The sequence below is a fragment of the Miniopterus schreibersii genome, assembly GCF_964146895.1.
Source record: "Miniopterus schreibersii genome assembly, chromosome: 21".
NCBI classification, from domain to species: Eukaryota; Metazoa; Chordata; class Mammalia; order Chiroptera; family Miniopteridae; genus Miniopterus; species Miniopterus schreibersii.
The window spans coordinates 12,449,611-12,476,290 of NC_138123.1; the positions used below are offsets into that span (position 1 = coordinate 12,449,611).

At 51.2% G+C, this 26,680-nt stretch overlaps 1 protein-coding gene across 2 annotated transcripts in view; it reads left to right on the forward strand.

The window, feature by feature from the left end:
- Positions 1 to 21,495: 21,495 nt before the first annotated feature.
- The window catches only part of TRIM67 (tripartite motif containing 67), a gene marked incomplete at both ends in the record, with an annotated part of 38,256 nt that continues 33,071 nt past the window's right edge, over positions 21,496 to 26,680 (forward strand). For both annotated transcript variants that reach the window (XM_081124020.1, XM_081124021.1), the window contains one exon: positions 21,496 to 22,533. In XM_081124020.1, the coding sequence (XP_080980146.1) occupies positions 21,496 to 22,533 (1,038 nt within the window). The remainder of the gene's footprint in view (positions 22,534 to 26,680) is intronic.

A 26,680-nucleotide genomic window follows, 5' to 3' on the forward strand; every position in this document is an offset into this window, starting at 1 on the left:
GTGGGCACATGAGCAGCAGATGTCATCTGCAGCCTTCAAGGACATCATGAAGGTGGGCAGGGGAAAGCCCCTCACTGTTGAAGAAAAAAGCATCCAAGCAACTCACGGGGCCGGGTGGCCTTACAAATCCCCACTCTTTTCTCCTACCTTCCCGGTTTACCCTGCAGCTGGAGCCGGCCCCAGGTTCCTGTGCTGCTCCCAGGCTGGCAGCTGGCGACACCATGCTGGCCCCTCTCCTGGGCCCCCATGCAGGCAGAAATTCCACTAGACTCCCCCGGGAGACAAGGCCTCGCTGGCAGGTATTGTGCGGGCTGAATGGGCCCAGCTGCTCGGTGGCATTTGATTGATGGGGGTCTGATGGAGACCTTTGAAATCCCAATTTCCTTTGGAAAGGCAGCTTGGAAAATCACTCTGGCTGTGTGCATGTGTGTGCATGCGGGTGAACGTGTGTGTACATATTTGAATATGTGTTTTCATGTGTGTACCCCACACACTCCAGTGGACTCTTCAAATCCAATATCTGTTGAATTTAATTGTATTCAACTAATTTGAATTTAACATGGAGATCTTCAGAGGTAAGGAACAAAAAAATTCCACATCCCTGGACTTTTAACTGAAGAGTATTCCAGACATTTTTGCATCTAAAATACACTAATGGGCCCGGCTGGCGTGACTCAGCGGTTGAGCATCGACCTAGGATCCAAGAGATCGCAGTTCGATTCCCGGTCAGGGCACATGCCCAGGTTGGGGGCTCGATCCCCTGTCAGGGGGGGGTGCAGGAGGCAGCCGATCAATGATTCTCTGTTCACTGATGTTTCTGTCTCTCTCTCCCTCTCCCTTCCTCTCTCTGAAATCAATAAAGACATATTAAAAATAAAATTAGAGCAAAATAAAATAACGGTAGTTATAATTTCACCTTGGGTCAAATACTCTTCAGAATCAGCAGGTTCTGGAAGCTTGCTGCTGTGCCCACCCCTTCCACGCAAGTTCAAAAAGTGCACCTTCACCCGACAGGAGTCAGACAAAAAGTCCAACCCTGCACTTGTCCCCTGCTAAGCCCCAAAACAAGGCCTGGTGATTCCAGAATTCTTTAGTCTGTGCCACAGCCGGGGCAACAAGACTCACTAGGAAAGTGGCATCTGTGTGATGCAGTTGGAAAGCAAATCAGCCATCAGACACCCCACGGCCATCAGGTCCACTCGTTCAGGTGTCTTGTACAAAGGCACATGGTTCTCAGGGGTCCAATCATTTTCTTCCCACACCAGGCTTGGGCATTTCTTTTGGAATAAGAAAGACGTGAGGACCCAAAGCAAACTCATCCCAGATCATGGCCTCAGTTTGTGGCACCACTAGACTGCGAGTTAAGAAACTCATTTCAGTGTTTTATGTTTTTTGCACAGTGTAGACTTTTTCATACACTGTTCTCAGTTGAGGGTGTCCCTTTCTCCTACCCAGCTCCTGCTCAGATTTCAAAGACACTCATGGTGACCTCACAAAGGGATCTCTCAGAATGTGCAGGGCGGGGCACCATTTGAGAGAGAAACGTGTGAAAAACACGCCGATGACAGTGCAAGCCGCCAGCCTCCCCAGGGAGGGCTGGAGAGACCAGGACACCAAGCCCAGCGGCCTGGGCCGCTCAGGTCCTTAGGACTGAACTGGAACTGCAAACATGCACCCGGCCCAGTCTCGTTAGCCACATGCCTGACAACAAGACCTACTGACACGAGTGACCTGCTCATGGAACCCGAAAACACGGGGAGGCAGTGTCAGAACGTGGGTTTCCTGATGTTTCAGTTGCCTTTCCCCTCTAGAAGGTATGGAGTTAACCCCCTGCGTTGTTTCTTCAGGCTCACACTTCTTCACACACTTCCTTCTGTCTTTGCTGGTCACATCAATACAGATTGTTTTATTACTATGTGCATGTAAATATTAGTTACAATTAAGTCAGTTGTGTACTCTGATACATTTTCTGTTCTGCTTGTTTTCCCTGGAGTTGACAATGGCCTTACATTTTATTTGCTTTATTTTTTATGCACTTTTCATCTTCAAGATCTCTGACAGGATTTTAATTTAATTAATTAATTAATTAATTAATTTATTTATTTATTTATTTATTTATTTATTTTAATATATGTCTTTATTGATTTCAGAGAGAGGAAGGGAGAGGGAGAGAGAGAGAAACATCCATGATGAGAGAGTCATTGATCGGCTGCCTCCTGCACGCCCCCGACTGGGCATCAAGCCCGCAACCCGGGCATGTGCCCTGACCGGGAATTGAACCCTGATCTCTTGGATCCTAGGTTGATGCTCAACTGCTGAGCCACATCGGCAGGCGTCTGACAAGATTTTTTAAAATCTCCACAAGACATCTTTTCCTTTCGCTGCAGTTTGGCCTGTGCTCTCGGGCCTGCTGCACCCTTGTTCTAGGATTCCCTTCTCCAGGAAAACCCAGGAATTCCTTTCCCTTCCCTCCTCTTGGATTCTCTATTTTCCAAATTCCCCATCTTACTGTTTCTTTGCTTACTAATTGGTTTTGGCGATGAACATCATTCAGTAGTTTTCTGCGGAAAGGTAACTGAGATTTAAATTTTCCCAGACCTCGAACTGTTCGGAAATGCCGTTCTTCTAGCGACATTTTTACTATCTAATAATATTAATTTGGCTGCATTTGGAATTTCAGTACTCCAGTGACTCTTCCAGAATTCTGAAGGCAGCCTTCCATTGTCTCCTACCTGCTGGGGTTGCTGTCGGGAAGCTCAACGCCTCTTTCATGTAATAAGCATTTCTGAGATGTCTGATAGTTCTCAATTGTTTATTCATACTTAAAAGTGAGAGCCCCCCCTTCCCCCAGCCATGGCTGATGTGCCTCAGGGGGCTGGGTGGCCTCCGGTGAACCACAAAGTTGCCGTTGGATTCTGGGTTAGGGCCATGCCTGGGTTGTGAGCATGATCCGAGTGGTGGTGGTGGGGCAGGAGGCAGTCAGTCTATCAATGTTTGGATCTTACATTGATGTGTGTGTCTCTCTCTCCCTTCCTCTCTCTCTAAAAATCAACGGAAAGTCTTTTTTTTTTTTTTTTTTAGTGAGACCCCCAAAATCTTGGTTTGGAAGCGGTGTGTGCTGGGTGGGAATTTTTGACTCTTTGGCTTTTCCGCAGGGTGGTCAGGTGTGAAGTGCTTTTGAGGAAACCCTCCAGAGTCCATTTGCTGCAGTTCTTTGTCACTGGGCTCATTCACTTCCCTCCAATCTCCTGCCAATTAACATTCTGGACACAAGATGAGAGAGAGCTGGGGTCAGGGCAGTCACCACCCGGTACGTGGCCTTTTGCGTCTGACCGTGTTCACTGGCACCCGCTGTTTCCACAGTCAGGGGAGAGAGTCGGCCTCCAGATTTCTGCCTGGACAGGGGAAGGGCAGCTATTAGCTGTGCAACGAAGGACAGAGGATCCTGAAGTCTAACTGCTCCTTTTAACCACTTTCAACAAATTTTGGGGTTCACATCATGCCTCTGTCTTCAGGGGTACCTGGAACCTCCCATCTCTGAATTCATTTGCTGCTGCTTGGCTTCTGTGCCCATCCCTACCCCCCACTCCTGGAGTCTTAGGTGCTGCTCTGGCTTCTAAGTCAAGTGCCCCTGGTCCCTGTGCTTTCTGGCTCCCCAAAGGACATCCATTACTCAACCGCTATCATTTCTTTCCCACTGTGGAGTGATGCTTTTTTAGCTCTTTCTGCAACTTAAGCAGGGTAGAGGGGGAAGCAAAGGTAAGTGTGTGTGTCTAATTGGCCATGCTTAGACAGAAGTCTTTCCACATGTTTATCTGCCACTTTAACTTCTTGGTTTTTGCGACTATGCTCTTTCTTTATCAATAAGATTATTTATCTGTATTAATATTTAAGAACTCGTTGCATATAAAGAGTTGTAATCATTTAAAATATACTGTGCTCTCATTTCCACGATCATTTTTAAAAACATATTCTGGATGTCTGGTGGGCCAGCTCATAAGCGAGTGCTGGCAGGAAGCTCTAGTGCCTGCATTTGCATTTGTGAAGTCTGGGAACTGAACCCACATGGCTCCGTGGCGCACGGCTTGAGTGAGGGATTTGTGACAGCTTGAATAGGTGGTAGAAGGACTGAATCAGCTCCAGCATGTGACAATATGAACATGCTGCTATGAAGATCCTGCTTTCTGGCAGGCAGCACCATCTTCCTATTTCAGGGAAGTTGCACCAAGTGTCCTATACTTTTTTTTTAAAAGATTTTTTATTGAGTTTTAGAGAGAAAGGAAGGGAGGCGGAGAGAGACAGAGAAACATCGATGTGAGAGCACAACATCAATCAGCTGCCTCCTGCAACCCAGGCATTTGCCCTGACTGGGAATCGAACCAGCAACCCTTCGGAGCATGAGATGACGCCCAACCCACTGAGCCACACCAGCCAGCGCAGAGTGTCCTGTATTTGTATGCACCAAATAAAGCAGTTTAGTTACAGTAAAGAATGTTCTTCCCAGTTCCAGCAGTGATGGAGTGGATTATACTTAATGTAGCTTTCAGTAAAGCTACCTGGCTAATCTTATCCTTCAGTGAACAAGTCTGCTTTATGGACTCATAAAGAGGATTGCTTATTGTAAACATTTTAATTAAGTATAAGTTCTAATTTTCCAGGACTTTCAAAAACAGCTTCAAGTTATTTATATTGTTGTGTACAATGCATTTAAAGAAATAATTTTTCTTGGCATTCAGGTTTTGAAAGTCAAATATAGAAATGGATGAATTATTGAAACATTCCTGAGAAGCCAACTTTCCACCAGAGACCCCAGCAAACTGGCAATATCTGTCACATTATATTGGATTGTTCGATTTTACTGGTTTTGTCGTTTGCAGGTATTTAATTTGTGGACTTGTGTATTAGTGCTCTCCAGAGAAATGGAACCAATAAAATGTGTGTGTGTGTGTGTGTGTGTGTGTGTGTGTGTGGTGGGGAGAGACAGAGACGGAAAGAGACTGAGACAGAGAGACAGACAGAGAGATTGTGAGGAATTGGCTCACGTGATTATTGGAGCTGGTGAATCTGAAATCTGCAGAGCAAAGCCAGGAGGCTAGAGACCCGGGGAAGAGTTGGTGCTGAGCTCAAGTCCAAAGGCCATCTGGAGGCAGAATTGCCTCTTTCTCTGGGGACCTCAGTCTTTTTCTCTTAAGGCCTTCAGCTAATGGGTGAGCCCACCCACGTGATGGAGGGTGACCTGCTTTCCTCAGAGCCTACTGACCTCAGTATTAACCTCACCTAAAAATATTTTCACAGCGACGTTTAGATAGGAGTTTGACTAAATACCTGGGCACTGTGGCTTAGCCAAGTCGCCACATAAAATCCTATACGAAAGACACAAGGACCAGGACCTCAAATCTTGTCTTAAATACATATGTTTTCCTTTTTATTAAATTTATTGGGGTGACACAGGTTAACAAAATCATACGGGTTTCAGGTGCACAATTCCACAACACATCATCTGTGCACTGTATTGTGGGCTCACCACCCCAAGTCTCCTTCCATCACCACTTATCCCCCCCACCCCCCTCCACCTTCCCCCACTCCCCCACCCCCAGCAATCACCACGTTGTCCATGAGTTTTACCTTTTTAACTCAGCCCTTCACCCTCCAACCTGACCCCCCAGAGCTGTCTGCCTGCTCTCTGTCTATGAGTCTGTCTCTATTTTGCTTGGTAGTTCAGTTTGTTCATTAGATTCCACATACGGGTGAAATCCTGTGGTATTTGTCTTTCTCTGGCTGGCTAATTTCACTTAGTATAATGCTCTCCAGGTCCATTTTTGCTGTCGGAAAGGGTAAGATTTCCTCCTTTTTTATGGCCGAGTCATATTCCAAAAGTATTATAATAAAAACACTTGAACTCAGCACTGGGTGGAGTAGGGGGTGGGGCATGTGTATATTTACTTTCCTTTAAAGACATGTGAACTATTCTCAAGTTAAAGATCACTGTTTACAGAACTGAAGAACCTGTTAAAGATTTCCCCCCCCCAAAAAAACTAAGACGTAACCTTCCATGAAAGATTAATTCTGCCTCTGCTCCCAGAACAGTGAGGGAACTGGCTGGCACCTCCATCAAGTATTCTCCTTCTTTTCTCTTGACATTTAGTATAAAAGATCTTTTTTATTGGTTTGGATTTTTAAAATATGTTTTTATTGACTTTAGAGAGAGAGGAAGAGAGAGATACATGAATGAGAAACATAGATTGGCCGCCTCTTGCGTGCCCCCTACTGGGGAACCAGCCTGCGCCCTGGGCATGTGCCCGGACCGGGAATCGAACTGGCGACCTCTCGGTGCACCGGCCAGGGCTATTGGTTCGGTTTTTGTGATGATTTTAGTAAAACATTATAAAGTAATTTGTGATGATCTCTGAAAATAGCAGCTACGATGTAACCTGAAAAGCCAGCCTTGTAGCCAAGAGTGAAGGCGCATCGAGGGCAGTGGTGTCTATATGAAGTTCATGTGCATTTAGCAAAAGGTTTTATACAAAAGGATCCTTTCCTTCCCTCCTCAAATCCCCCAATAACAACTATGTCCCAGGAATGTCATCTCACGCAGCAAAGAGAACTGAACGAACAGTTCCATCAACATGGAAAAATCATGAATAAAAACGTCCCCCGCCGTGAGCGCGGAGATGATTTATTAAGCAAACCTGAGCCCGCTGCCTTAACATCTGAGGTCGGCTATCATTTCTGTTTCCTGTCGGGAATGCTCAGGCCTCGGCTATAAATAGAACATGGCAGCGGATAGAGTGGCTTTTTAATTAGGTCATTCCTGAGTCCCCGCGACTTATTTTCTTTGAGCCTTTGCCATTTTTTGCTGCGGATTTGGCCTCTTTGTGATGATCGCGCAGCGTGACAGACAGGATCAGTCCAGGTTTCCAGCGCCTGCCTCTCTCCCTGCCTGTCTCCCCCTCACGCTCTGTCCCCCTCCTGCTGTTGCTCCCTCTCATCACGGGCACACTTGCTCTTTCAAAGCCTCTTGCAAAGAGCAGGCAGGGGAAAGGCCCCATTGCACGCTTAGGCCGCAGACCGGGTCTCGCCTCCGGTCACTCTGCCCTGTGGGATTAACTGTCCCACCTGGACTTTTGGCTTCTGGCCGGCCCTCCTTTGGCTCTTTGCCTTCTTTCCTGAACCTTGGCCTGAGGCTAGCGGAGTGAGGGCCTGTGACAGGAGGCAGATGAGCCTGATGCATTGAAAGCAGCCGAGCGCTCCGGTCGTTTCCCTGCCTTCCTTACTAAAGCTGCTCTGCCGCAGCTCCTGCCAGCTTCTGAAGGAAAAGGGGAATGGAAAAGGCCCTTCCCGGTCAGCATCCCTCCACGTGATGTGATTTTTGAGATGCTGGGAAGGGTCCTGAGTCTCCAAATTCCCACTGTCCTACCCGTCACAGGCACATGGCAAGATGTAAAGAAACTTAACCCCTTATAAGTTGCTGGTAGAAATGTAAAATAGAGCAGCCACTGTGGAAAAACAGTGTAGCAGTTACTTAAAATTTAAACGTAGAATTTCCATGTGGTCCAGCAATTCCACTCTTAGGTATCATACCAGAAAGAACTGGAAGCAGGAACTCAGATATTTGTACACCCACAGCTTTAGTGATAATAACAGCATTAGTGACAATAGCCAAAAGGTGAAAACAAGCCATGTGTCCCTTGGCAGATGAATGAATACAAAAAAATCTAATATATCCTTACAATGGAATATTATTCAACCATGAAAAGGAAAGAAATTCTGACACACGCTACACCATGGGTGAACCTTGAGGGCGTCATGCTCAGTGGTGTAAGGCAGTCGTAAAAAGACAAATACTGAACGATTACGCTTATAGAGTAGCCAGATTCATAGAGACATAAAGTAGGATGCCTTCTGAGCTGGGAGGGGGCGCATTGGGGAGTTAGTGTTTAATGGGGGTAGGTTTCAGTCTGGGATGAAGAAATAGCTCTGAGAAAACTGCTGGTAGGATTTTGACAGGGATCATGTTGAGTACCATTGAGATCTTGACAATGTTAAGCCTTCCAGTTCATGACTAGGGGGTGTCTTTCTATTTATTGATGTCTTCTTTCATTTCTTTTAGCAACATTTTGCAGCTTTCGGTGTACAAGCCTTTCACCTTCTTGGTTAAGCTAATCCTTAAGTGTTTTATTCCTTTTGATGCCATTGCAGATGGAATTGTTTTCTTAACTTCCTCTTTGGATTGTTTGTTGTTAATCATATAGAAATGAACTTATTTTTGCGCGTTGAGTTTGTATCCTGCAATCTTTCTCAATTCCTTCATTAGTTTACTGGTTTGTGCATATGTGCGCGTAATCTTTAAGGTTTTCTACACCTAAGATCATGTCATCTGCTAACAGCGATAATTTTCCATCTTCCTTTCCAAGGTGCCTGTTATTTCTTTTTCTTGCCTAATTTCTCTGGCCGGGGCCTCTAGTTCTAGGCTAAATAGAAGTGGTGAAAATAAACATCACCGTCTTCTTCTTGATTTTAGAGGGAAAACTTTCCATCTTTCCCTGTTGGGTATGTTACCTGTGGGCTTTTCATATGGGGCCTTTATTACGTGGAGGTAGTTTCCTTCTGTGCCTAGTTTGTTGTGCACTTTTTATCATGTTGAATTTTGTCAAATGCTTTTTCTGCATCAATTGAGATGATCCTGTTGTCTCCGGCCACCCCCATTCTGCACCCCGCGCTCCCCATTCTCTCAATCTGGTATTTTACACTGATTTTTGCATGTTGAACAGCCCTTGCATTCCAGGCATGAACCCCGTTTGGCCATGGTGTGTGATTCTTGTAATGCGTGGTTGGGTTATATCTGCTAGTGTTTTGTTAAGGACCTACCCCAGCTTTTACAGAGGGATTAAACCCCGGAGAGGTGAGGCAGTTTCCCCGTAGCCAGTCAGCTAGTAGGTGATTGGACTGAGGTCCCCACCTAAGCCTGTCTGATGCCAGAATCCATGCCACTCTCACTATGCCAGGCGGCCCCTTGTCACTCCACAGCTGGGTAAGGAAGGGAAAGGGGGGGCCAGCGAATACTATCTCTGTGACTTGACAAGAAAAAGAAAAAGCCATTTCTTTTTTTTTTTTTAACATCTTTTTTTTTAAAAAAAATATATCTTTATTGATTTCAGAGAGGAAAGGGGAGGGAGAGAGAGAGATAGAAACATCAATGATGAGAGAGTCATTGTTCGAGCCCGCAACCCGGGCATGTGCCCTGACCGGGAGCCGAACCCTGATCGCCTGGATCCTAGGTCGATGCTCAACCGCTGAGCCACGCCCGGCCAGGCAGAAAAAGCCATTTCTGAACCTCAGTGTGCACATCTGTGAAATGGGATTGATGATGCCTACTTCCCAGAGCTGTTCGTAATGTTTAGGTCAGATAAGGAATGTGATGTGCCTGGAACATCCTGAGCTTTTGCTTTATGGTGGCAGGTACGGCCCTGGCCCTCCACGGCCCTGGGCCTCCGGCTGGGACTCCCATCTCAAATGCAACTTGCTCCCCAAATCTCAGACGAAGGCTTTTGACCAAATGACTGGTTTCTGTTCTTTGCTATAAATATTCCAGAGGCATTAAAACCTTCAAGTTGTCCTGTGACTTTCTGTTTGACCAGCAGGGAGGTTCTCACTTCCCTACGGCGCAGCTGTTTCTTCTTGCAGCTCCCTCAGAAATTCCTCCAGCCACTGACATGTCAAAGGTCCTTGTCTCTCGGCCCCTTCAGTGGCTTCAGCACGCGTCTCCAACGCCTTCTCTTTGTTGTTTTCTTTCTTGGCAAGCTCGGGCTGGAGCATCGCCTGAGAAGATACCTGGCGTTTTTAGGGGCGTTTCGGCCCATTTATCGCGGCGGCTTCGCGCAGGGCTGCCCCGGGCCCTCACGCGGCCAGGTGACCGGGTCACGCTGCAGACGATGCTTCCCAGGCACCCTGACGGAAAAGGGGGGAAGAAATGAGTAAATCCACAAACTCGCTGTTGGCTTCTGGGCCACACCCTTTCGCTTAACCAGAATGTGCCCCTCTCCTTGGAAATGAGAAGCACAAAGCAGGTACCCGAGGAGGTCTCACAGTGTGGCTGGGGGGCGCTGCGTGGGACCAGGGGACACAGGGGCGGGGCTGTGTGTGACCAGGGGACACAGGGGAAGGGGCTGTGTGTGACCAGGGGACACAGGGGATGAAGCTGTGTGCTGACTACAGGGGACACAGGGGCGGAGCTGTGTGCTGACCAGGGGATGCAGGGGAAGGGGCTGTGTGTGACCAGGGGACGCAGGGGAAGGGGCTGTGTGTGACCAGGGGACGCAGGGGAAGGGGCTGTGTGTGACCAGGGGACGCAGGGGAAGGGGCTGTGTGTGACCAGGGGACGCAGGGGAAGGGGCTGTGTGTGACCAGGGGACGCAGGGGAAGGGGCTGTGTGTGACCAGGGGACGCAGGGGAAGGGGCTGTGTGTGACCAGGGGACGCAGGGGAAGGGGCTGTGTGTGACCAGGGGACGCAGGGGAAGGGGCTGTGTGTGACCAGGGGACGCAGGGGAAGGGGCTGTGTGTGACCAGGGGACGCAGGGGAAGGGGCTGTGTGTGACCAGGGGACGCAGGGGAAGGGGCTGTGTGTGACCAGGGGACGCAGGGGAAGGGGCTGTGTGTGACCAGGGGACGCAGGGGAAGGGGCTGTGTGTGACCAGGGGATGCAGGGGAAGGGGCTGTGTGCTGACCACAGGGGAAGGGGCTGTGTGTGACCAGGGGACATAGGGGAAGGGGCTGTGTGCTGACCAGGGGACACAGGGGAAGGGAGGGCCTGTGTGCTGACCACAGGGAGCAGGTCGTAACTCTCTACAAGGGCTGCAGTCAGAATGGCTATGAAACTGTGTTTCTGACGCAGGAACATCCCAGAGAACTGAGCTCCAAGAGCTGAAGTTTATGTGGCATTTTCCACCCAAAAGGCCCGAAGCCCTCAGTAGAGCTAGAAACACCAGAACCCCTTCATCTCTGAAATACAGCCGGCCCTCGGCCCTGCTCAGACAGCCCGAAGCCGGGACGCGCAGTGCGTGTGTTGGTGAAAGAGGCTTTTGTAAGTTCGCGGCTGCTGGGGCCTGGCGGGGAGGGTGAGTGGAATGTGCTGGAATGTCTGACAAAAGGCAGAGGCAGATTCTGGGGCTAAGCTGCTTAGTGGGCCCAGCGGGGCTGAGTTCTAATCCCTGGCACGTGTGAGGCTGCAGGCTACCTGGTAAACCCAGACTGGGGCCTGGCTCCGCAGCAAGGAAGAGCGGCTGGACTCCCTCTGCCCAGCTCCTGCTCCAGAGACAATGTGTGTGTGTGTGTGTGGGGGGGGGTCCTGTTCTCTTAAAGTTTGGGCGTTCACAGCCCTAGCGCTTCCTGGCACCTCCCAAGCCCAAGAGAGGCCCCCTCACCTTCTAGACCATGCCCCAGCCTCCCCCTGGTATTCAGGAACGTAGGTGACACACATCCCCGGAAGGTCAGCGCCTCACCTCGCTTCCTTCTGCACGAGCTGATCGCTCCATGACAATGTTGTTTAGGACCCATGAGCGCTGCAGGTGCACTGTGTGTGAGCATGTGTATGTGTGAGCGTGCGTGTGTGCATTTGTGTGCTCGCATGCATGTGCATGCATGCATGTGAGCATGTGTGTGCATGTGTGTGTGCATATGTGTGTGTGTTAAATCACTGCAGCTGCTGCATGGGACTGGGTTCCGGAGCCACGAGTGAGACAAGGATGAACAGTGAGGAGGGCCTGGGAACGGTCCAGGGAAAGAGGGTGGTGGCCTGACTCCAGGGGTGTGAGTGCTGATTAGAGATCAGTTTTCCAAGTCGAACCAACAGGACTTGGTGGTCCACTGGGATGGAGGGGCAAGGTGAGGAGCCAAGGTGAGTGCTGGGTTTTTCCTTCAGCAGCTTTCTGACGCGGAAGGACCGTAACGTGGGACAGGGAGAGAGGAGACACAAGTCTTCAGGGGGGAGCACCCTTCCCACCACAGCCTAGCCCTTCCCTGTGCTGAGTTGCTCCACCTGGAATGCGCCCCCCCATTTCTCTCCGCCCCGAGGACGCCTCTTCTCTCCCGTCTTCAACACCAAATGCTCCTTCCCAGGGCGCCCTCTGCGCTCTTCCTGGGTGAAGGGGGCCCGCCGGTACCTCTGCATGTGGGTGCGTTCCTCGCTGCTCCCCAGCCCCCAGCCTCAGCCCTCGGGCAGGCTAAGCCACTCAGGACGGGGCAGGGCAGAGAGAAACCAGGGCCAGAAGAGCTAACCCTGCATAGAAAAGGCCTCCATAAGGACAGCCGCCAGCGGAGCTGGACCGGGAGCCCCAGCGGGTATGGAAAAGCCCAGCCCTGGAACCGAGGGACATAAACCAGCAATGGAGCAAGGCCAAGGTCCAGCATCCATTGGAAGGAGAACACCAGTGAGCAGCCACAAGGACGGGATGGGTCCAACCCCAAGGGAAAAGGCACAGGAGCACGCTAAGCTGGACCGGGAATAAAGTCTAGAGGACAGACTGCGACCAGCCAGCAGAGGACAGGTCTCCCCTGTCTCCAAAGGTGCCACACCACCAGGCCACAGTAATGCCGGACCCCTCCAGCAGGAGCACCCGAGCTCTCACTTACCGAGTGCCGGGTGCCACAGCAGACAGCAACTTGGCGTCAGGCTCACAGCAAGCCTCTGAGGTAGGCGCCACCAGTGGTCCCGTTCTGTACATGTGGACACAGGCTCAGGAGTTGCCTAGTGGTGGCGTCAAGATGGGATCTCAGGTGTGTCTCACTCCAGAATCCTTCCCCTTCCCACCACAGCACCCTACCTCGGCCGTCTCAGCTCGGGACAGGGCAGGGCTCATTGCGTAGGCTGAGGCGTTAGTGCCAACACCCGTGGGGACCTTGGGAACAGTCAGGCCTGGCAGCGACAGCAACAGGTATCTCACCATTCAATCTGCTCCCCAGTCTGGTCACAGTCCCTGTCCTGTCCCTTTCTCTGTGGTCCGCAGCGGGACCATATCAATAGCCCTTGGCTTCCCCAACACCTAAATCCCATATCTTTCTGCTGGTGTGTAGCTCAGAGGTGTCCCGCACGTCTGTGGGGTTGAAGGGCAGACCCTGCCCAGAGCCCTTCCTTACCAGGCGTGGTTCTGTTCTGCTGGGTCCTTCGTGTCTTTCTCGTCTTTGCAGGAACCTTGTCTTATACCCAGGCCAGTGCTTCTCAAATGTTTTTACCTGAGAGAACATTTTAAAGTGATGATATTGATATAAACCAAGTGGGTAAACAGAGGAAGCTGCTCTGGGTTCTCCTAGCCTGACACCTGTAACCCATTCAAGACTCTCCAGTTGGGAAGCTCTGCCTGAGACATCTAGGTGAGTGCTACTTATGGCTTTGTCACTGTCACCCCTTCATTTTGGTTCCCCTTTTCTCTGCCTGGCTGGGGACAGAATCCCAGGATGACCCACTTTTATGTTCTGACTTTTCCCCTCTCTTCAACTCTGCGCTGGAGACTGTGCCTGCCTCCCCCACCCCATTCCATCATTTCTCTTTGATGCTTTATTTATGCAGAATGTCTAGCACATGTCTGGCACGTGGCAGACATTCAAAATATGTTAGCTCAGCCCCCCATTCTATCCTAACATATGTAGCAGGAAAATATCTAGATCATATGGCAATAATACATCCCAGCTTTTCTGGGATGGTCTCAAATTTAAATAATTGTATCATTCCCAAAAGGAACCATTTAAATGTATAATTACATGAAATTTCATAATTAAAGAAAGACTTGCTCAAGTATCGTGGCAGACAGAATTCTGTGATGGCCCTGGAGTTCCTGCCCCCACTCCTGTGTGTCCCCCTCATAATCCCACCTCTGTGTCTACTGTGCACCTCACTCTCATAATCGAGTTACACTGTACAGCACAGTTCACTGTAAAATAGAGATTACCCATGTGGGCCTGATCTTTCCACATGGGCCTGTGTGCTCCTTCCCGCCGGCGGCACGTCCTCGCAGGGGAGATGGGTGGATCAAGCTGTCAGAGCTTGAAAGCGCTTCCACACGATATCCCACAACTTCTCTGATCTCTCTTTTCCCCACCAAGTTACCAACTTGTTACCCCACGCATCGCACTTTACAGTTTACAAACCGTAGGGGCTTGCCCTTTGTTGTAATATGGGAAGTTGTTGTGCTTTTAGGCACTACCAAGTGTGTTCTAACATCCCATTGATTTTCTGTCCTAGAGAATATTGAGTGGCCCGAGGAAGGACATCGTGGGGCCGTGGCTGCCACCGCAGTCAAAGCAAGGAAACCGGGAGCCCGGCACAGGGACGCCAGTGGCCAGTTAGAGTTGGCGGTTAGAGTGAAAACAAAGAGGGAAGCGAAGCGTCACGGGCTGAAATGGTCAGGCTATGGGCAGAAAGCAACGCCCGAGAACAGAAAGAGCAAAACCAACAAGTGGTCAAGGCCAGGATCCAACAGAAACAGGTTGAGAGCAGACAAATTCTAGTGTCCAGACAGAGGTGATTGAAGTACCCAACGGAACAAGATCATTCTCTTAAATCATCTCGACAGGCCGACGGAGCGACCCGGTCCTGCCTTTCTGAGCTCCTTTCGGAACTCTCACCTGTTCTGAAAGTAAGGGCAGCAAAGTGTCACAGGGTGCAGGGGTGTTTTATGGACAAAGACAGGAGCGTAGCTGGGTCTCAGAACCACGCGGGGCTGTGGGGCCCTCAGAAGGCCCCCTCCCGTCTCTCTCTCTGCATCTGTGGCTTTTTCTAAGACGACAACAGCTCCTTAACTTCAGTGTTAGAGACCCACCCAGATGCCTTCTGCGGGCTCCAGTTCCACATTCCAGAAAGAAAGGACCCTGACGGGCCCAGCCTGGTCAGTCGCCACCCTTGGAATAAACAACTGTACCTACGTTGGGGATCAAGTCCTATCAGCACGGCTGGTGAGGGGGGCCAAGGCCCATCCGTCAGTTTCCCCATCTCCCAGGCCAGTCCGTGTTGCTGTAAGGATCAAACTAGATGGACATGAAAGGATGCCATGGAAGGGTGAAGTGCGACTGACCTTGAACTATGGTGGGGTTAGGGGTGCCGACCTTCCATGCAGTCAAAAACCCACATGTAACTACAGCTCCTATTCCAATTCTCACGGCTGAAATCTGCAATCATGGGGAAGTATTTGAAGCCCAGATTGCTTTTGTTGGTAATAATACTAGTTTCCCTGAATTACAAAGATACCCCGGGTATAGAAAGAGCCCTGTAAATTGGAATCAATTGGCTTCATCTGAGATCTGATTCTAAAAAAAATTTTTTAGTATGTTTTATTGATTTCAGAGAAAGGAAAGGGAAGAGAGATAGAAATATCAATGAGAGAGAAATATCCATCGATCAGCTGCCTCCTGCACTCCCCCTGCTGGGCAACGAGCCCTGACTGGGATTCAAACCGTGGCCTCCTGGGCCATGGGACGACTCTGCCAGCTGAGCCACACCGACTGGTCTGAGATTTGATTCTAAACCCTTTGCCTGCGAAGGGAACAGTGCGAGAAGGGCAAGCTTTTCAAGGCCGGGCTCCCTGATCTGGAGAGAAGAGTCTCAGAGTCAGAGAGGGGTGGTCATTACTTGGCATTCAAAAGTCAAAACAGAAGATTGTTAAGCACTGATCAAGGATGTTTGAAGGGGAAAGTGGCTGGATTTTAAGGTACCCCTATCGAATGTCCTCTGGAAAATAAGCCAGTTGCACACTCTGGAGAGGATGCTTTGTGTTGCTAGTGATAACTGCTCCTCATTAACTTGGCCACAACGGAGCTTTGGTGAGCCCTGTGCATAGTGGTGCATGTAGCCACTTTCTTCTAGTTAAATGCAAACTACTTTCGACCATATGGTTCCTGTGCTGTAGGTTTTATTAAATTTACTGGGTCTTCTCACACTGTAAAAACAAACACACGAAAGTAACTGAAAAGAAAAATATAATTTTTCATTTAAAAATTGTTTCAGAGATTTATTATTATTATTGATTTCAGAGAGAAGAAGGGAGAGGGAGATAGAAACATCAATGATGAGAGAGAGTCATTGATCACCTGCCTCCTGCACGCCCCCTCCTGGGGATCGATCCCAAAATCTGGGCACGTGCCCTGACCCGGAATCGAACTGTGACCTCCTGGTTCATAGGTCGATGCTCAGCCACTGAGCCATGCCAGCTGGGCATGTTTCAGAGATTTTTATGCTTGAGGTTACAGCTTCTATTTTTTTTAGCTGAAAAGTCTTTAAATTGCATTCTACTTCACACTTGAAATTCAAAGGGCAAAGCAGATTGATTGCTTTACTTATAACTTGCTGTGCAGGCTGGGTTACATTATTTAACTTATTTGTGCTTTCTTGGGAGGGGAGGTAATACTATCCTGCCTCTTGAGTGCTCAGGAACACTTAGGCCTGAAAACCATCCTTAAGCACAAAGGATCTCATGGCAGTGTTTTTCTCTGCCTGATGACAGTGCACTACAGAGTTCTAATTACTAATGTGCTGTTCAGATGTGTCCAAATGCTTCTCTTTAAAAAAAACAAACAAAAAAGGAGGGGAGGGCAGCCCTGGCCAGGGAGCTCAGCTGGTTAGAGTGTCGTCCCAATAGCCCAAGATTGTGGGTTCCATCTCTGGTCAGGGCACAAAGGAGAATCAGCCAACAAATGCATAGATAAGTGGAACAACAAATCAATGCTTCTCTCTCCCTCTCCCATTCTCTCTCTCTCTCTAGAATTCAATCAATCAATAAATAAAAGGAGCCATTGAAAATGGGGTAACCGGGATTGACGCAACCAGAAATTTAAAATGAGCCCATCTTTCCGAGATCCATAAGTAGTTCAGAATAGAGATGGAGATGATCAAGGGAGAGAAAACCAAGTAGAAATAGTAAAGTTAAAGATTAAGAAGATCTAGGGTAAGTAACAGGTACTAAGAGAAGACACACACACCCTCCCCGAAGAACAAAAACAGAACAGCCTATTTGACTGTGATCATTAAAAAGAGACCATTTCCATGTGGACCTATTGATATCTTCTACAGAAAAAAAAAAAAAAAATTATTTCCACAAGAGCTATGCTTTTCAGGGAAGTTTACGTGGATGGATATTCTTGAACCCACAGCAGTCAGTTGGTCCACAAAGATGGGTCACTTAGTAGGAGCCGGGCAAAGGAAGCACAGCATGGGGAACAAGACAGATGTGATCCTAATCCCTGAGGGGCATGTTGCCCAGACGTGAAAGATGCATCCACGGAAATGACAGGGGGTGGCAGGGCTACAGAGGGACAATACACGGTGCCCCAGGGAACATATCAGAGGCGGGCCTCATCTGGAAGGTGAGTGTGTGGCCTGGGAAGGCAGAGAGCGACATGTTCAGCAGCCCTGCGTGAGGACGGAGAGCGTGGCAGGTCTGGTTCTCCATCTCCCCTCGCTTGCCACTCATGCTGGGAGGGAGTCCCCTTCGGCAACTGCGGCTCAAAGAAAAATGCTTTGAACTTGCAGTCAGGCCAGTTCTGGGTCCACCGTTACAAGCTGCAAGCCCTTGCGTTTCCTCAAGTTTCCTTGTCTGTAAAATGGAAATAATAGAATAGTTCCACGATTCTGAGTGATGGTAAGATTCACCATAGATTTAATGAGGACTTTTCAAGCAAGGTAAGGATGGGGAGAGGAGAAGCATGCAAGATACATGCTGCCTGATTTCCACAACGTTAAAATGCAAAATTACGTTCCTCGTGGAATTGAGGAAAGGTGCTGATGTGTACTTCTCAGGATTGTTGTGAGGCTTGAATGAGGTGATGTATGAGAATATAATTTCACAATGTGAGATGGCTGAATGTTTCTGTTCCTCCAAAATCCATATACTCTAACCCTCAATGTGATAGTATTAGGAGGTAATTAGGTCATGAGGATGGAGCCCTCATGAGTGGGATTAGTGCCCTTATAAGAAGAGACATGAGAGTTTACTCTCCCTTCCCCAGCTCCATGTAAGGACACAAATGTTACCTGCCTCACTCTCTGCATAGCCCAGCCTTTAATAATATACTAGTGACTTGGAAAAAATGAATATATTGAGATTAAATCTTGATTTCAAATTTCTTCATGACAGTCATTTTTATTAAGTGGGATATATCATTCTTTAAAATTAATATATAGAGACTTTTAGAACCAAAAGGAAACTTAAAGTTCATTGAATTCTATTCTTAAATTTTATAATAGAAAAAACTAAGGATCAGAGAAATAAAATGACTTTTTCTTTATATATATGGTTCATGGCACAGTTGGGACAGAAGGAGGACATTTTATAGATGATGTTGAGAATTTTTTTTTTTTTAAATCCTCAGGATATTTTTCCCATTGCTTTTCAGAGAGAGTGGAAGTGGAGGGGAGAGGGAGGGAGAGAGAGAAACATCGATGTGGGAGAGGCACGAGAGACACATTGATTAGTTGCCTCCCGCACCAGCCCCAATCAGGGCCAGGGTTTGAGCCTGCAATGGAAGTACGTGCCCTTGGCCAAAATCGAACCCAGGACCCTTCAGTCTGTGGGCCGATGCTCTAACCACTGAGCCAAACCGGCCTGGGCAATGTTGACAATTCTTAATAACTGTGGTTATATACAGCACAGTATTGGAACCGGCTGTGTAACCTCAGCCCATACAAAGCTGCTGTTAGGATGCCAATGCCCCAGGTGAGCAACGTCTTAGCGTCAGTGCAGTCGGATGGTGGGGAATGTGAGAAATGCAAACGCGTAGAATTATGATGCGTTATATGAGCTTCCTCCCCACGGGAAACAAAATTCTGCTCACCCTCGGTGACAGAGTTGCTGGAATTGTAGGTCCTCCTCTGCAGAGAGGTCTCCCCACCTCCCAACCCCAAGCAGTTTACCTTGGTCTGAAAATGACAAAGCAGAGTGAGTGTCGGGTCGATGTGATAAGTAAATAAACAAACAGCAGGCCTGTTCACAGTAGAACCACAAGAGGTTATTATGTTTTTGCAGTCGCCAGGAGGCTGGGCTGGGTGGATGCATCTTTAAGTGCCTTCAGTCACAGACCTACCTATGCCTGTGCCCCAGCCTCTCTGATGCGACACTGTGGCAACACTGTAGCTACTTTCCTGGAGAATTAGAAAGTGTTGCAGGCAGGACCCAGCACCTGGTGGCTTTATCCACAGGAGGCAGATTAGGACAAGCTTGTCACCATCTTCCACCTGGGGTACAGATAGAGGGCTGGTTAAATAATTGCCCTAAGCTCCCTACAGCTGCGGGGAAGTCGAGTCAGGTCGCTTAACTCGGGGTGCTCCGCGGGGCCCTCGGTGGGTCTGCTCTTCAACCTTAAACAAACTGTTCCCCAGTGGACTCGGCTGAACCCGAGAGTCAGGGGATTTTGAAGCAGGAAGCAGGATGTGCAGTCTGGATTTACTTTATTCAGTTCTGACGCATGAGTATTAGTACAGTGTTCCTTTGACAGGGCAGCCCGGGGAGTAGGAAAGCATAAGCCCCTGGGGTGGGGAGACCGCTCTGCAAAGGACCCCAGACGCTCACCCCGAAGTCCTGGCCCCCAGAGCTCCGGGCCAGACGGGCCGCTGTCACCCGTGCCTCGCCACGACCTTCCCCCGGTGGCCCAGCCGCGGGCGGCCCTGTCCCCGGGCCGGGCCTTAACCAGGGCCGCAGCTTCCCCCGCGGCGGCCCGCAGACGCTGCGCTCGCCCGTCCTGTCTTTGTTCGGAGTAATGGAGACCCGGGGAAGAGGCGGAGGCGTGACTTCAGTGCTCCACCGTTTTTAAACAAATGGTTCCTAGTGGGGGTGTGTTTCTCGCCAGCCTGAAACTCCGTGGGCAGAGCCGGCTGCGCCGCCAGCCCTCCTGCTGCGGGGCCCCGCGCGCCGGGCCCGCGCCGCGCCCCCCCCGGCCTCCGCGCAGACGAGCAGCGGGGCCGCGCGCGGGGAGGCTGTTCCCGCGGCTGGCGGCTGGCGGCTGGCGTCCCGACGTGGAGATGTCCCCATTCATAAAACCAACGTCCCCGCTCCCCGGCTCCCCGCCCGCCGCACCCCGGGGTCCGCAGCCTCGCGGGGCTGGTCCGGGGCGCGCGGTTGGGGGGCGGGGGGGGCGCTGGGGGCCTAAACGGGCGCGTTGTCAGGTTTCGCCGGGAAGTCGAATTCTATAAATTCCACCCGGCGCCCTCGCTCAGCCCGCGTAGACCGCGGACCTCGGCGGCGGACGGGCCCTCGGTCTGAAACGGAGACGAAATGGCTCGGGGCTCGAGTCACCCCAAAACGTCGCCCTTTGACTCGCTGTCCGACATTTTGTGACTCGCATCCTTTGCTCTATGGCAGATTTAGGGAGCGAGGGTCCAACCACGCTCCTACCGTGTGTAAACAACCGGCGGCTTAGGTCTCCGTTGTTGCCCTTTTATGGCGGTGGGTGGCGCGCGGGAGTGCGCGGGGCGGGCGCCGGCGGGGGCGGGGCGGGGCGTGGTGCCAGTGCCCGGGGCGGTCTCCATCCCGGGCCGGATTCTCACTGACCGTGATCCTCTCCGCGAAACCCTCCGCATCGCCCCTCGGCTCCCGCGGCCGCTGGAAGCGGGCCCTGGTTCGCGGGGCTGACGCCGCCCCCGCCCCGCCGCGCCGCGCCGCGCTCTGCCCTGGAAATTACTACTCGGCGCGCAGCCCCGGAGGAGGCTGCTGCGGCGGGAGGGAGGCGGGGAGGGGATCCCCGAGCCGGCCCCGCGCTCGCCCTCCGCCCGCCCGCGGCGGCGTCGCGCGGCCAAGGTCAGAGGAGCCGCAGGAGCAGCAGCCGAGACCCAGAGAAGGGGCCGACCCTGCTGCAGGGAGAGAGCCCGGGGCGCATCTGGCCCGCACCAGCGCCCGCCAGGAGGGGAGGCAAAGGAAGGTCCCCCGCTGGGAGTCAGGGGCGCAGCGACCGGGCGGTGGCGGCCCCCAGTCCTCGCGCGCCCAGCGGCGGCTCCCCAGCGGCGCCCGGGCGCTGTCCGCCGGCTCGTGGTGCTGAACCAGCCGCCCCGCCCGGCGGCCTGCGCGCCGCCTGCGAACCTACAGACCCCCCCGGCTGGGGGCGAGCAGAAGCAAAGGGGGGGGTGCCGCTGGGCAGCTGCCCGCTGGAGCTGAGGACTGGAAGCAGGTAACCAGCGAACGACAGCCGGCCGCCGGTGCAGATGCGGAGAGGACGCGCCGGCCGCAGCCGCCCGCGGCGCGCGTGCTGATTCATCCCCCGGAGCCCTCGCAGGCTGAAGCCGCGGGCGCAGCAGCCTCGCGGGCTGGAGGTGAGGACCCCTCCCTTCTCCGGCTCCCAGCCGTCCTAGGGCGGTGGCCCCAGGACAGAGAGGGGCGTGCCCCGAGCCGCGCGGCGGGCGTGCCTGAGTGATGCGCCCGCCTCCCGCCTCTCCGGCGCGAACCACGCGCGCTCCCCTCCGCGCGGCCCCCGAGCCTGGGCCGTTCCGCCGCGGGACCTGAGCAGCTCTTCGCGCCCGCGCCGCGATGGAGGAAGAGCTCAAGTGCCCGGTGTGCGGCTCCCTGTTCCGGGAGCCCATCATCTTGCCCTGCTCGCACAACGTCTGCCTGCCTTGCGCTCGCACCATCGCGGTGCAGACCCCGGACGGCGAGCAGCACCTGCCGCCGCCGCTCCTGCACTCCCGGGGCTCGGGGCCCCCCGCGGGCGCCGCCGCCGCGCCTCCCCCGGACCACGAGGCCGCGCCCGGCCAGGCCTGTGGCGGCGGCGGCGGGGGCGCAGCTGGCGGCCTGGGCGGCGGCGCGGGCGCGGGCGGGGACCACGCGGACAAGCTGAGCCTGTACAGCGAGACGGACAGCGGCTACGGCTCGTACACCCCGAGCCTCAAGTCCCCCAACGGGGTCCGCGTGCTGCCCATGGTGCCCGCGCCGCCCGGCTCCTCCGCGGCCGCGGCGCGCGGTGCCGCCTGCTCCACGCTGTCCTCGTCGTCCAGCTCCATCACGTGCCCGCAGTGCCACCGCAGCGCCTCCCTGGACCACCGCGGCCTGCGCGGCTTCCAGCGCAACCGGCTGCTGGAGGCCATCGTGCAGCGGTACCAGCAGGGCCGCGGCGCGGGCGCGGGGGCGGCGGCGCCGGCGGTGGCCATCTGCCAGCTGTGCGACCGCACCCCCCCGGAGCCGGCCGCCGCGCTCTGCGAGCAGTGCGACGTGCTCTACTGCGCCGCCTGCCAGCTCAAGTGCCATCCGTCGCGGGGACCCTTCGCGAAGCACCGCCTGGTGCAGCCGCCGCCGCCCCCCGCCCCCGCCGAGGCCGCCTCCGCGTCCCCGGGCGCGGCCCCGGGCGCCCCCAGCGCAGGCGGCGGCTGCAAGAGTCCGGGGGGCGCCGGGCCCGGAGCGACGGGGGGCGGCCCGGCGCGCAAGTTCCCCACGTGCCCCGAGCACGAAATGGAGAATTACAGCATGTACTGCGCGAGCTGCCGGGCCCCCGTGTGCTACGTGTGCCTGGAGGACGGGCGGCACGCCACGCACGACGCCAGGCCGCTGGGCGCCGCGTGGAAGCAGCACAAGGTGAGCGCCGCGGGGGCGCGGACCCCTCCCGGCGGGACTGGCCCGGGGCAGCCCGGGTCCCCAGAACCGCCTCGTCACTCACTCACTCACTCACTCACTCACTCACTCACTCACTCACTCACTCATTCATTCTCTCACTCATTCATTCTCTCACTCACTCACTCACTCACTCACTCACTCACTCACTCACTCATTCCTTCACTCATTCATTCATTTATTCACTCATTCCTTCTGTCATTCATTCATTCACTCACTCATTCATTCGCTGATTCACTCATTCATTCACTCATTCATTCATTTATTCATTCTGTCATTCATTCATTCTCTCATTCGTTCATTCACTCATTCCTTCTGTCATTCATTCATTCACTCATTCATTCGCTGATTCACTCATTCATTCACTCATTCATTCACTCATTCACTCACTCATTCATTCACTCATTCATTCATTTATTCATTCTATCATTCATTCATTCTCTCATTCGTTCATTCACTCATTCTTTCGCTCACTCATTCACTCATTCCTTCGTTCACTGGTTCCCTCATCAGTCATTTGACAAACCCTTCAATGAACTCCAGGGACTCTGAGCCGGTGCTGGGGTTGGGAAGGGCATGGAAAGGTGACGTAGTAGGTGCCCCCCTCCCCAAGATTTTATAAGTCTACGCAAAGGGCACCCAGAATGCAGAAGCAGGGTTTTTTTCACACCTTAAGTTGACTAATAAATTACCTTGATGGTCCCTCCAGATTTATGGCACCCAGGGCCCCTTCTTCCCTCTAAAAAGTTTTGTTGTGTGTGGGTTTTTTGTTTTTTTTTCTAAGTTCAGGTGTTACCATCTGCCTGCAGGAAAATGTCTGATGCCTTTTGCGCTTGGTTAATCTCTGGAGGCAGGGAGGATCCCACCCCAGCCCTCAGTGAAGAAATGTGCTATTTCCTTCAGAGCAGAACCCCCATCAGCTTCCAGAGCAGAAATTTTCCTACCCTTTCAACTAGTCAAAATGCTTCCGAGCCTAGAGGGAAGATGTAATTCCTCACGGGCCGTGTTTGAGGATCTGGGCGTGTGCCCCTTGAAGAAGGCGGCATCACTTTCCCAGAGACCTTTCCTCAGCAGGGACCGTGGCATAGTCGCAGAGCAAGCTCTTAGTGAGACACGGGCACACTTTCATCTGCAGGCTGCCACAAGCCCCCCTCCCTCCCCAGGGACTTGCCTGGGATGCCACCTCCCAAGTGGGAATGGAACAGCCTCTAAAGGCTATCGGCTGGAACCCACTGATGGCTGCCAGTCAGATCACCCCCTTGATATGGCCCCAAGGCCAGAGTGGGGTCACTTCTCCTTCATTGCTCAACCAAAGGCTAAGCTGAGCAACTGGACTCACTGGCACATGAAGTCAGTGAGTCAGGCCTGACAGAGTTACAGTCCCCAAATGCATCTGCAAATTTGGACATTTATCATTCAGTGTCCTCTTTCCAGTAAACTCCTCTGCCTTAAAAAGGCAGGAGGTCTCCAAATCGCTCAGGAAATGTGCATTCTGATTGAGGAAAGAAACAGGAAAATACAGCAATTTGCCATGACTGTCTCGTATTATCCAACTGGAAATGGGCAAGAAGAGGAGTGTAGATGAGAGTAGAAACGGGATAGATTCCTCTTATGGATTTAGTCTACATAGTTTCTGTATAATTTCATCTGCTGCAATGTGCATGTTATTGTAACTTAACATTTTCAAAGAAAATATTAGAAAAGAAAACCTGAGGAGCACTTTAGAATTCTACCTTAGAGAGGGAAATTTGCATAGTCGGTCAGAAGGGCAATCCGGAGTCAAATCCCTAATTCTTGAGCAGTGGTTCTCATTTGGGGACAATTTCACCCCCCTTCCAGGACATTTGGCAATGTCTGGAAACATTTTGGATTGTCACATTCAGGGAGTCTTAGAGGCCAGGGAGGCTGCTAAACTTCTTATAGTGCACAGGAAACCTCCCCAAAGCAATTATATAGCCCTAAATGTCAGCAGTGTCTCTGAGAAACCCTGCTGTATAGTTACATAGACCTGGATCCGTATCTCAGCGCCTGCAATTCACTCGCTATAAGCTTTAGGCACACTTTTAAACCCACTGGATAATAATATCTAACTCAGATAATTGTTGTAAGCAGTAAGTATAATACTGTATGTTCAGCCTCTAGCACAGTACCTGATCCCCAGTAACCAATGTATGCTATTATTTTTAGAGTTCTTACACTTGAAACCATTAGACCTGCAGAAAAGCACAAGGCCCAGCAGAGAGCATTTGTTTAACCTCAGTGACTTGGTTTCCCAGAAAAAACACACGCTGATAACTTTTGACATTGTTTATGTTGAGTCCTGGAATAGCTTTGAGGAAATGGGAATGCAGGCCTCGGGTTAGTTATCTTTGTATGACATTTTGTTACATATTGCTTCACAGTAGTTGTAGCCACCTTGCTTATTTCATTTTTCAAGTAAAAAGACATTTTCCAAATAAAGAAACCTTTTGCAAAAGAGGCTGTGATCAGGTATCAAGACGAGAAGTGCAGGTTCACATTCAGATTTCAAATTCAGAGCTGCTGAATTTGCACAGCCTGGGAGGTTAGAATTTATTCAGGATGTTGTCACCTAAATCTTTAGATGCGGTGAAGGGTAGGAACCAAAATAAATTGAGATGAGTTTGCAACTTTCAAAGAGATTGAGCCTCCTTTAGAGAAAAGTGGGTTAAATAAAGAGTTATGGTTTCAAGAACCAAGATCATGCAGGGAAAGTCACTGGTCATCCTTGTCTTGGTCTTACCAGCTCTTTTATAAAATTTCTATCTTCATCCAACAATGTAAATTTATGAGGCAATAAGGAAAATACATGTGATATTTGCTCCATAGGACGGGACGGTAACTGGGAACCGCTACCACAGTGTCCCCTTTACTGTCGGTTTCACTGTCTGCAGGCTCAGTTACCCACAGTCAACTGCAGTCTGAAAATATTACATGGAAAATTCCAGAAATAAACAATTTGTAAGTTTTAAATTGCATGCCATTCTGCGTAATGGGAGAAAAATCTCTCACCTTCCTGCTCAATGTCACCTGGGACATGAGTCATCCCCTTGTCCAGCGGCTCCACTTAGGTCATCAGGTCGACTGCTTGAGGTATGGAGATGCTTGTGTTCAAGTCACCTAACAGTGCCAAATTCACATAACTTTTATTGTTATGATTGTTTTATTATATTTTTAGTTATTGTTGTTAATCTCTTGCTGTGCCTAATTTATAATTAAACTTTATCATAGGTGTGTGTGTATAGAAAAAAAAAACCCATAATATATATATAGGGTTCTGTATATCTGAGGTTTCAGGCATCCACTGGGGTCTTGGAATGCATCCCCCATGGATAAGGGGGACAACTGCAGGCAGAATCTAGTGTCTCGGTTTTATACTTGGTGCCACTGCCCCAGAGAACTAAGGCATCCTCCCAAATCCAGAAGGAATGCTGTGAGGTAGTACTTTTGTGAAAACCTGTTTCCAAGAATGAGTAGGCATTCTGCTGTTCTCTTCGGCGGGGGCTCTTTTTCTACAGAAAGGGGCGTTATTTATTTATTTTTAAAAATATGTTTTTATTGATTTCAGAGAGAGGAAGGGAGAGGGAGAGAGACAGAAACATCAATGATGAGAGTCTCTGATCGGCTGCCTCCTGCACGCCCCCGACTGGGGATCGAGCCCACAACCCAGACATGTGCCCTCACCGGGAATTGAACTGTGACCTCCTGGTCCATAGGTCGACGCTCAACCACTGAACCACACCGGCCAGACAGGAAGTTGTTGAGTGCTTGTTATGAAGCATCTCAACCAAGGACTGAAGATCAAAAGAAAAGACAGAGGAGGGAGCCCTGGTGGGGTGTTTGGTGTTGCTTTGTGGGGAGGCGTCTAGGCTACCACTGAGCTGTGAGGGGGCTGCTTTTGACAGATAAACTAGAATAATTTCACACTCCCACCGGGGCAGTTTACGTTCTTCAGCAAAATGTCAAGTCTCTGGATTTGTTGTTGCTCGGGTCTAAAAATCCAGGAGGCCATGACAAGCCAGCTGTGCGCCCGGAGCTGGAAGTAAACGGGAGCACTTCCCCGACACCCGTGACTGCAGAGGCCCCAACTGGA